This window comes from Rhinoderma darwinii, chromosome 13 (genome assembly GCF_050947455.1).
Source record: "Rhinoderma darwinii isolate aRhiDar2 chromosome 13, aRhiDar2.hap1, whole genome shotgun sequence".
Classification (NCBI taxonomy): Eukaryota; Metazoa; Chordata; class Amphibia; order Anura; family Rhinodermatidae; genus Rhinoderma; species Rhinoderma darwinii.
In genome coordinates, this window is record NC_134699.1 from 31,611,558 (window position 1) to 31,623,733 (window position 12,176).

The following is a 12,176-nucleotide window of genomic DNA, read 5'->3' on the forward strand; positions in this document are numbered from 1 at the left end:
TTACAGTGTTTTTAGTACTGGTTGTATCGAGCCTAATTGCATATCGTGCTTTGGACGGTCTAGAAGTCACTGGGCTTGGGATGGGACCCTGGTTCAGTCCTTTTTGTTGTTTAAAGGAGAACTTCTAAAAGTTGTGTATAAAAGTCACTGGCATGTTCACCAACTCTAAGGCTGGGTTCCCACGGGTTGGATACACTGCGTAAAAATCTGTTCATTCTGTCCGAAAAAATATCACACCACATTGTGGTGCGGTTTTTAAAACGGAGTTTCCGCTGCGTAAGGAAGTTGTTAATACTTGTTCTTCTCTGCGCGTAGTCCGGACTCCTACAATAACGCTGCAGCCTGTGATTGGCTGCAGCGGTCACATGGAATAGAACGTCATCCCAGAAGGCCGGACTGCAGGAAGGAGGAGGGATAAGTGTGATTTTTTTTTTTTTCCGTAGTTGCGATTTTTGCGGTGTAATCACTGCGAATACGCCGCAAAAGTCGCAACACTTGGCTTTCTGTTGCGGAATTTGCATCCCCATTGAATTCAATGGGGAAAACCCGCAACGGAAAATTAACTAAAACTAAGCATAAATTGACATAATGCAGATTTTAATTCTGCACCGCAGCTCAATTTAACGTTTATGCTGCGTGGGCATGAGATTTTCTAAATCTCATCCACTTTGCTGCTACTGTAAATGCTACAAAATTTCCGTACAGAATTCCATTGCGGAAATTCCGCAGCGTTTACGTTAGCAGCAAAGCGGAACAAATCTCATCCGCATAATGCGGGAAAAATCTGCTGAGAAAACATTTATAAATTCACCTGTGGTGCGGTTTTTTAATCCGCAGCATAAATAGACATGCAGGTTAAAAACCCGCACCGCAGGTTAATAGTTGCAGTTTTGTTGTGGGTTTTCACCATTGAATTCAACGGGAAGGTAAATCCCACAATAAATAGTAATGTTGAAAAATCTATGGGGCGGAAATTTTATGATTCCGCTGCAAGGATCACAAATCTGAAAAAAAATAATCAAAACTTTTTGGGACACAATTTTCACTAGCATTATCGGTGTGACCGTGCCTATTAGATTAGCTGGGAGATTGGGTATTACTAAACTAGTGACAGGTCCTCTTTAATAATGTAATAAGTAGCATCACAAGTCATATCAAATAGGACAAAAAGGTGGCATGTGCAACAGTCCGTCATAGTCCATCTGTAGTTCCTGTAGTTGTCTTCCTTTTTGTGCAAGTAAGAGTTGCCATATGGACTTCTGTGTGTCTGTATGTGTATGTATGTATATGTATATGTGTATGTATGTGTGTATATATATATATATATATATCAGTTATTTATACAAAAGTGGGAATTTCATGGTGAAATTGCAGGCAAAAAGTCTTGCTGTTTTTTTATTTCCTGCAGATTCTGGAGGGTTCACAATAAGTGAAGAAGACACTAGCGTGACTTCTATGTGGTGCAGGGCAGTGTTTTACAGGACCATTACATAAGTGCACTGGTGCAGGACATTTTGTTAATCGGTATGCAAATAGGAGTTTTTATCTTAATTGACTTTCTGGGGCTGAGCTGTTATTGTACGGTGGTTTAGAGGAATGTCGTATGACTACATTGGAAGGTGTATCTCCAAACCCAAGTACAAGACCTGAGCAAGGCGTCTGCCGGGAACCTCCCTAGATTGGGTGCAGTGTGTGAGTGGGAGGTTATCTATTACAGATAGCTATGTCTGGCTTTACCTGTGAATCATTGCTTTCTAATGAGACTGATAGGTTTTATCACCCTGCTACCGACTTCATATCATGGCTGCAACAACAGTAGATAGTCAATTACTGAGAGAGACACATTAAGTTTTAGGGCTTGTCCACACACAACGCAATTGCTGCAGAAAATTTCTGTTGAAAGTCAAAGACTTTCCGCTGCAGCAAAAATGCACCATTTCCTGCGGTTTTTACGGCAGGAAATGGTGTGTAAATTGCTGCGTTTTTCCCAATGTTAGGAGATGGAGACATCTCCCCTGAAAAATGCAGCAATTCTGCACAGATTCCGTAGCCGGAATTAACATGCTGCGGTCCGAAAAATACGCACCGCAGGTCAATTTTGGCTCAGGAAGTTTACTCAACATGTGGATGAGATTTGTTAAATTATTATTTGTGCAACCTACCAAGTATGAGTGGGTGCACTACGAAACACCTAAAGTGTCAGTGTGCTACTGTTCGTAAATGCGCCCCCCCCCCCCCTAGGAATTGTCACTGACATTGTCTATGTATGTATGCTTGTGCCCCTTCCTTCCATAAGTGCTGGTGCGGGAACTTTATATAAAGAAGAACGGTGATGAAGTGCAAAGTAAGATGGCCTTCACACCTTTTAAGTGGACCTGTCACCTGATGTGTCTATTTCAGTAAATACTTGTATTCCCCATTAAATAATTCTGGAACATATTTTCTTAAAACTTTGTGTTGTCCCGTTCCTCTGTCATTCCACCTACAAATAGACAACTGGGTGTTACCTTTCCCCTTGTCAAGGGTGTGTGTGTGATCCTACAGTCTCACTCTGTCAGCTCTGATTGGACATTGTCAGTCTATATAAGGACACACCCCCAACTGGTAATAACGAGTTGTCAATTTAGTCATAAATTTCTAGGAAGAATAACAGAGGGACAGCACAATGTAGAGGAGATGCTTTAGAATTATTATTTCATGGGGAATACAATTATTTACTTAAACAGACCTATCAGGAGAGGTGACAGGTCCTCCTAAAGGTAGGTGGTGTCATGTCACACATAATTGATGTTCCATTAAAGTACATGACCGGAAAAGTTGAAATGTGGAGTTCCTGAATGGGCCCTTCCAGGATTCACCAGTGTACTGGTAAAATACTAGTCCAAGTCAGAAAAGAAAATATAACCCACAAGACTGATTATTGAGTGGAATCCGCTTCTCAGAGGCTCTGTCACCACATTATAAGTGGCCTATATTGTACATGATGTGATCGACGCTGTAAAACGACAATTTTTTACGGAGTTATGACCTATTTTAGTTTTATGCTAATGACTCTCTTAATAGACAACTGGGCGTGTTTTACTTTTTGACCAAGTGGGCGTTGTGGAAAGAAGGGTATGACGCGGACCAATCCGTGTCATACACGTCTCTCCATTCATTTATTCAGCACATAGTGATCTTACTAGATCACCATGTGCAGCCACATACATACACACATACACACACATACACACACATACACACACATACACACACATACACACACATACACACACATACACACACATACACACACATACACACACACACACATACACACACATACACACACATACACACACATACACACACATACACACACATACACACACATACATACACACACATACACACACATACACACACACACATACATACACACATACACACACACACATACATACACACATACACATACACACACACACACACTAACGTTACTGAAGTGTCCTGAGAGCTAATAGACATCACCTCCAGCCAGGACGAGATGTCTATTCACAATCCCAGTCACACACAAACGTTACTGAAGTGTCAGGATTGTGAATAGACATCACGTCCCGGCTGGAGGTGATGTCTATTAACTCTCAGGACACTTCAGTAATGTTAGTGTATGTGGCTGCACATTGTGAACAACGCAGGATCACTATGTGCAGAGTAAATGAATGGAGAGAAGTATATGACGCTGATTGGTCAGCGTCATACACTTCTCTTCACAACGCCCACTTGGTCAAAAAGTAAAACACGCCCTGTTGTCTATTAAGAAAGTCATTAGCATAAAGCTAAAATAGGTCATAACTCGGTCAAAAATTATCGTTTTTCTAAATAAAAAACATTGCTGTAATCTACATTACAGCGCCGATCACCTTATGTAGAAGATGGGCCACTTATAATGTGGTGACAGTCTCTTTAAGGTGCATTTTTCTGCATATTTTCATCTGGATTGGACTATCGATTTCACATTTTGCAATTCCAGTGGGTAATTCTGCAGTTAAATCCGCCACCTTTCCACATCAGAAATGAGCGCGCTGCAAAATAAAAAATCTGCTGTGATCCCTTAAACCCAGTTTTTTGGTTTTGGCCCCCCCAGCACTATGTGACTTGTTTTTTTTTAAAGCCCCGTTTACTTGGACTGCAGTTTGGGGCTGATTTTTGTTCAGGAATCCCCGTGCAAACCTGGACTAATACAGTAAAAGCTGCACCATACGTCACGGGACATGTGAAATGCTGATGTGGATTGGTCTGTTCTTTACTGCTATTCCTTTTGTAATGTCCATTGATCTGCATACGATAATTGTATAATGAAAAGATGCCTTTGATGCCCATGTGCATGAGGCCTTAATCGAGCCAGAAATTGCCGATTAGTTGCATGTGTAGGAAACGTTCTTTGAACTTCGGGTTATCACTTCCAGTTTTGTGGAAATTAACAATTGCTCTGCACTCACTAAAGGCCCATGAGAAGTTAATGCCATGCGCTGCAGCTGCGAGAGAGCCTGGAGTACGCAATTGGGATTTCTTGCTCTAAGGGCACGATAACAAATCCTCGTTTCCATTTTTAGAACGGCGTTAGGTCTTCATTAGAAAGAGGAAATGACAGTTAGAAAACTTTTTTCATCCATACTGGAATGCAGTGCAGCTGCAGATGGCTGCTGGCCGCTGTACTGTATATTCTGGGTTATAGGATGGAATGTACGGCGGACTGAAGCATTTTATTGTCTTATGATCTACTGGAACCGCTGGGTTAACTGCTTGTTTGCTAGTGCCGTGATTTCTTCCGTTATGTATGTTCTCTTTGTTGGACATTTCTCGGGAATGGATGAAGGAATCTGTGGCAAGTTAGTGATGTTTAAGGCTTTTATCGTTTTCCCATGTTTTGCCCTTGTAAATTGCGCTCTCACACGCATAGACTTGGACACGTTTCAGAGTGTGTGGTATTGTGCTTATGTGGGTCCGTCTAGCTATCTGTATAGGGGGGAGCGAGATATTGTTGAAGCATTGCTACTATGTATATGTCATTGTGTGTGTGCATCTGTTCATATTTGCTTTAAGGGTTTCTGTTGGGGTTTTAGTCGGCCTTTGCTTTTTTTTTTCTCTCCTAAGAATATCGCAATCTGCAGCACTATTCTTGCCATCAAATATACTGGAACTCCTTCATCAGACTATTTATCTTTGTACCGGAAATATTGTATCCCTCTATATAGGCATATGGTGAGATATGTCGCTATATAGCCCCCTCCCCTTCTTTTGGCACAATATAGGAACTCCGGCCCAAGGGAAGCTTCTGACATCACTGAATATATGGGCAATGACACAGGAGCTTCCCTAGGGTCAGAGTCCCCCTGGCAGAGCGGGGGACACAGTGTGCTGCTCTCACCCTGGTTCCCCTGGTGAAGGACGAAGCTACGAGGACTTGTCTATCTCCTTTCATCTGCTGCTTGAATGCTGGGACAGAAGGGGGGGGTCTACTCCTGCTGAACTTGGCCTCTTACACTCTGCACTGGGCCCTGAGGGAGCTGCTGACGTGGGGAACTTCCCTAGGGCCGAAGTCCCCCTGGTTAGAATATCTGGATTCAGAGAGGGAAGCTCCTGACAGAACTGTCCATATATTGGCAGTGACGTCACTGAAGCTGCCAACGCATACGTTAAACGTACGCCTGTAAACTGTGCCATTAGATAGCATATGCCAGCGGTAGGGTAGGCTCTTATTTAAATAAAACTCATACTGCACTGTTTTTTTTTTTTTGTTTTTGTTTTTGTGCAAAGGCATAGCCTAATGTAATTCGCTATTCCATACAACAACAACAAAAAAATTATACCAATGCATACCAGCCCGACGGAGGCCAAAAGGACAATTTAAATCTAATTTAATCTGAAGGGGCCCCATAATGGTTATTTTTTTTTGTGTTAATAAAACGTAAAGCCTTTTTTATTTTATTTTTAAATACTGGAACTCCAACAGGGTCCGTCGGGCTTTGCTAAAAACAGATATGGCCTAGCTGTCGTAGCTCTGATATACACAGAAGCCATGTCTAAATAGAAGGCTGTTGCTACAGTATGCACTGAAAATCCCTTATTTTTTTTAAATCCTAAATAATCAACACTCCTTAAAGAGGCTCTGTCACCAGATTGTGCAGCCCCTATCTGCTATTGCAGCAGATAGGCGCTGCAATGTAGATTACAGTAACGTTTTTATTTTTAAAAAACGAGCATTTTTGGCCAAGTTATGGCCATTTTTGTAGTTATGCAAATGAGGCTTGCAAAAGTCCAAGTGGGTGTGTATTATGTGCGTACATCGGGGCGTTTTTACTACTTTTACTAGCTGGGCGTTCTGACGAGAAGTATCATCCACTTCTCTTCAGAACGCCCAGCTTCTGGCAGTGCAGATCTGTGACGTAACTCACAGGTCCTGCATCGTGTCGGACACATCGGCACCAGAGGCTTCAGTTGATTCTGCAGCAGCATCGGCGTTAGCAGGTAAGTCGATGTAGCTACTTACCTGCAAACGTCGATGCTGCTGCAGAATCATCTGTAGCCTCTGGTGCCGATGTGCCGATCGTCTGACACGATGCAGGACCTGTGAGTGACGACACAGCGTGATCTCTCGAGAACACGCTGTGTCTGCACTGCCAGAAGCTGGGCGTTCTGAAGAGAAGTGGATGATACTTCTCATCAGAACGGCCAGCTAGTAAAAGTATTAAAAACGCCCCGATGTACGCACATAATACACGCCCACTTGGACTTTTACTTTTAAACACACCCACTTGGACTTTTGCAAGCCTCATTTGCATAACTACAAAAATGGTCATAACTTGGCCAAAAATGCTAGTTTTTTAAAAATAAAAACGTTACTCTTATCTACATTGCAGCGCCGATCTGCTGCAATAGCAGATAGGGGCTGCAAAATCTGGTGACAGAGCCTCTTTAATTTGAAGTTAAAGTTCACATTCAGAAATTATTAATAGGATCTATGAAGAACGAGTATTAACAACAATTATAGAAATTATTCCTCTAACAGCATTACCTAAATGGCTGGAAATCAGCTGCTGTCCACTGTGTTTGTGTACAAGTTCATGTGACGGTATGACACCATTGCCTATCTTGGTTTTGCCTTTTTAATATGAATTTTTGTAAATTTGTCAACTTCTATGGCATTTTTTAATCACAGGGTGTAACTAACTGGGCATGATGGTGCTTTTCTGAGAAACTTCTTTTGCAATTTTAGTGTGATGTGGGTGATAAGGGTGGTGACTTGATTTGGGAGTTAAACAAAAATGAAGATTTTGACTCGAATATTAGATTACAATGTGAGAGTCGTAGGAAAACCTCAGCCATATAATAACTATGTAGAGGAATTTTCTTATAGGACCACCATGTTTGTGAGATGGCTTTTTTTTTTTATCACCTAAGCTTCAAAAATACTCTAGGCTTCCACCCCTTTAATTCAAGTGAATGTAAATAGTCTTAAAAATTATTTTATTAAAGGGCTCCTCATTATTGCTGGAAATATGCCAGGCCTTGTATACTGCTTTAGGCCTCATTCCCACAACAGGGTTTCCCGGCCGGGTGCCGGCCGTTCATAAATCGGCCGGCACCCGCCTGCATTTGGAATAATAGACCCCTAATGGGGCTATTCACACGACCGATTTTTTGACGGCCTGGACAACCGGCCGTCAAAAAATAGGACATGCTCTATCTTCGGCCGGGTACCTGGCCGCCCGGCTCCCATAGAAGTCTATGGGGCCGGAGTAATACACGGCCATCACCGGGATGTGTCCCGAGTGATGGCCGGGTTTTCCGGCGCTTGCGCTCTTTCTCCTCCTCCTCACAGCGCAAAGTGCATGTGAGGAGGAGTTGATGCCATTCTGACGAATGGCTGTGCGCTGTACACTGTGTGGCAGGGCCGGGGTGTACAGCAGGTGGAAGGGAGCGCTGCGCTGGCTCCCTTCCCCTGCTTGTTTTAAAAGCGCCCTGGCCCGGCGACACCTTCGATGGCGCCGCTAGCAGCTGCTGCGGCTGCTACTACTGTAGCGACGCCACTATAGCAGAGCAGGGAGGTATCTCCCCGCTCTGCTATGTGCTAGCCGCACTTTAGCTCCTTGAAGGAGCGGAATCCCCGTGTTTTCGGGGATTCCGCTCCTGGACAGAGCGCTTGATGTCTCTGTCCATATCTGGGCAGTGACATCAGGGGAAACTCCTGAAGCGGAATCCCTGAACACATGGGGATTCCTCTTCAGGACTTCCCGCTGATGTCACTGTCCAGATCTGCCCGGCACGGATGCAAAACTTTATGCAAACCGGCCGGGCAGAATGGCCGATTTTACCGGCCGGCACTCTGGCTCGGGGGCGACCCGATCGTGTGAATCCCGCCTAGATCGAAACTCCACTCCGTTATGGAATTTATCACATTTTCATCAGCATTTATCATGTTCAGTAGACCTCATATACAACTGCTAGTGCAAACAAAGGAGATCAGTTCCCAATAACAACCATTTAGATTACTTCTCGTTTTCTGGCCTGCACTGGACAATGGTAGTCACCCATGGTAACCAATCAAGGCCTGTTTACCGGTGTTGGAGGCTCCAGTTAGGGGCCTCTGTCACGGATCCTGCTAAATATACTGAAAACAATAGCACCGATGGTGTCTGTCATACAACAAAACCAGTGCTTCCGGTATTTTTGTGTTCTGCTTCTCTGACTGGGCAGAACAGCGGAAACACTGACGCAGGTGTGAAAAAGCCCTGTTTTTATTTTCCAAATGACTTATGAAATTAGAGTTGGAATCTGATTGGTTGCCAGGGAAAACTACTCTGCTTTTTCTTTGCACAAGTTTAGATTCAAAGGACATGTATCTTAGTCATTGGACAGAGATGGCAGGCTGTATGTATGTTGTTTTTGTTTTTTTTACACCTTTATGTTGGTGTTTGTGTATTTTGTACTACTTAAAGAGATCACTGCAAATAATTTTTACACACTGAAGGCTGTCACAGGACTGAGCATAAGACCTTTACTTTCATAACCGAGCTGTCAATCATACCACGTGAGCTACTGTCCCACCCCCAGTGAGCTGCTGGACATTGTAAACAATAGAGGTAAGGTCATGTTCACACTGCTGTCAGATGCTCTATTCAGGGCTTTCGTCAGCATTACAATCACATTTGACGGCAAGAATAATTCAGCATGCAGCGATGTTATTCCCGTCAGAACTATGGACACCATGACGGACCCCACTCCAAGTCAACGTCAGTCGTCTGGCACCGTTGGGATCCGTCAAAACGCTGTGGCTTTCGTTATGAACGAAAGCCATAATGCTCATGTGAACATAACCTAACAAATCATTGGCCATTGGAGAATAATAAGTATTTCCTTACATTCCACGGTATACTATTACATTTTATTCATACAGATTAAACTCCTGGAAAAGCCTTGAATGTTTATATGTGTCTGTATTTGTTTTTTAGGCAAGTTATCCAACATGGGAAGACTTCATCAGCAAAGCTATAAAGTTACAGTCCCAGCTAAGGTGAGTTTATGATTGTTCATGTAATATGCAAATTAGGTAAACCAAAGGTGTAATGAATTCTCGGATATATGGAATTGAGTCCTTATGTTTGTGATGTACTTTGTTATTGAGGATTTTTTTTTAAACATTTTTGAGTATGCAGTTTTTGTTTAGTGATGAGTTACTTATGAATTTTAGGAAGGCAATATCCAACACATAAAGTTGTGTTACAGGCATCAAGCCGATTGTTTAGGAAGTAATCATCTTTTATAACACGATCATTCTGACTCCACCCTGCTATAAACGGCTGCTTGAAGTGTGCGGTAAGTTCCTGTGTTATTGGGAACACTCATAGCAACATAGGCAAAGGATGATGTAAAAGCTTCAACGTGATTGATCTTGTCACATATTTATTAAAAAAGTCAAGGTCCTGGAAAGATTGGAACTTCTTGTTGATATCTAGCAGCTTCTTGGAAGTAACCACACACGTGATTTGCTTATCTCTTAAAATGTCAGACTGTTCTTTCTAGATCCATATTGTGATAGTAGTTAATATAATACATGTTACAGTAGCTCTGAATTGTTAGGACGTTCTCACTTTAAAGCAGTAATAAATTATTGCACTTGTCGGTTTCGCAAATGCAATTTTTGCATCCAAAAGTTTTGTTAATACATAAAGTATAATGAGAAAAATCTAATTTTTTTTGCAGCAGGGCTGTAACTAAAGGCTCATGGGCCCTAGAGCAAGAAATCAGCTTGGGCCCCCCTACCCCTCCCCAACACCACCAGACCCCTGCCCGCACCTATGCCCAGCCGCCTTGCCCAACAGTCCCCATGGCTGCCTCCACAGTATGCTGCCTCCACGGTATAATGCCCAATATCGCTTCCCCCACACAGTATATTGCCCCCATAGTATAATGCTCCCCATAGCTTCCCCCACACAGTATATTGCCAACACACAGTATAATGCACCCCACAGTATAATGCTCCCCATAGCTGCACCCCACAGTATAATGCCCCCCATAGCTGCCACCACAGTATAATGCCCCACATACAGTATAAGGCCTACCATACGGTATAAGGACTCCCTTAGCTGCCCCATACAGTAAAATACTCCCATAGCTGCCACCATATCAGCTCCCTCTCGCATACCTAGTATAATGCCCCCATATGTGCCTAATAAAATATAACATAATTAATTTCTTATCCCCATTCCCACGATGGGTGGATGATCCATCTCCTCCGGTCTGTGCTATGAGTGACTCAGCGCAGACTGGTGCGATGACGTCACAACATCGCGCCTGTCCGCCCTGAGCCGCTGGGGCAAGAAGCCGTCACTCTTGCTCCAGCATTCAATTTAACTGTATCTGCATCCTAAGGATGCAGATGCAGTTGAAACTGGAACCAGCGGCGGTCACCTGGGATGAAACATCATCCCAGGAGGCCGGCCTGAATGACGTTAAGAGGGCTGGCCTCATGGGATGACGTTTCATCCCATGTGACCGCCGCTGCGTCCAATCACAGGCTGCAGCGGTCTCCTGGGATGAAACGTCATCCCAGGAGCCTGCTCAACAGTTTTCCACAGCGGATATTCCAGGCGAAAAACTGCACCACGGTTTGGTGCGGTTTTTCGCCCGAAATTCCCTGAGGACACCGAGGCGGATACCAGATACCGCAGCCCGATACCAAATGATCCGCGGCCCGGTATTGGTCCGTGGCCCGGTGGTTGGGGATCACTACTCTAGAGTGATGAATCCAACTTTAGCATCCTACACTATTGTGTGAAATCTTGGCTCAGCACATGCTATAACACTTTCAACGGTATGGTTTGGGTTCAGCCTCATAGTGCCAAAGAAGGTATAAAATGTGGCAACACCATTAGGCCTTATTCACACGGACGTGTCGGTTTTGCGTGCGCAAAAAACGCTGCGTTTTGCATGTGCAAAAGGTCTGTGTGGCATCAGCATATGGTGCGTGGCAGCGCGATTTTCCCGCAGCCGGCATCATTATGACACTCTATATGTATGTTTACAAACCGAAAAGTACGTGGTGCTTTTCTGTTTTCATTCATTCTTTTTACTACTGATGCGTGAATCACGCGCGGCACCCAGAAGTGCTTCCGTGTGCCGTGCGCGATTTGCACGCACCCATTGACTTCAATGGGTGCGTGCTGCGCGAAACACGGGCAAGTATAGGACATGTCGTGAGTTTTACGCAGCGCACGTAAGCTGTGTGAAATTTACTGACAGTCTGAACGGCCCCTTTCACTAACACAGGTCCGTGCAACGCACGTGAAAATCACGCGCATCGCACGGACGTATAACACGTTCGTGTGAATAAGGCCTTAGGGTAAGTTGACACGCTAAGCATCAATGCCGACCTCCGTAGTATTACTACTATCGTGTTCCAAAATCTAGCAAAAAAAGCTGTGTGGAGGAGTATTGGCTGTTATAACAAAGAAGATAAGGGTCCAATTCAATTTCTATAGATTTGGAATGAGATGTTCAACAAGCACATATGGATGTGGTGTTCATGTGTCCACATACTTTTGACCATGTAGCGTAAATAGAAATACAGTAAAAGTCCATTTATCTTTTTCGGTTCTACCGGATCCAGGACACCGAAGACAACCGAAACATGC

The 12,176-nt window shown here is 43.7% G+C and overlaps 1 protein-coding gene across 2 annotated transcripts in view; it reads left to right on the forward strand.

The window, feature by feature from the left end:
• Positions 1-12,176, forward strand: part of LOC142666153 (protein MTSS 1-like) — a 114,052-nt gene that overhangs the window by 27,678 nt on the left and 74,198 nt on the right. For both annotated transcript variants that reach the window (XM_075846109.1, XM_075846110.1), the window contains exon 2: positions 9,495-9,556. In XM_075846109.1, the coding sequence (XP_075702224.1) occupies positions 9,495-9,556 (62 nt within the window). The remainder of the gene's footprint in view (positions 1-9,494; positions 9,557-12,176) is intronic.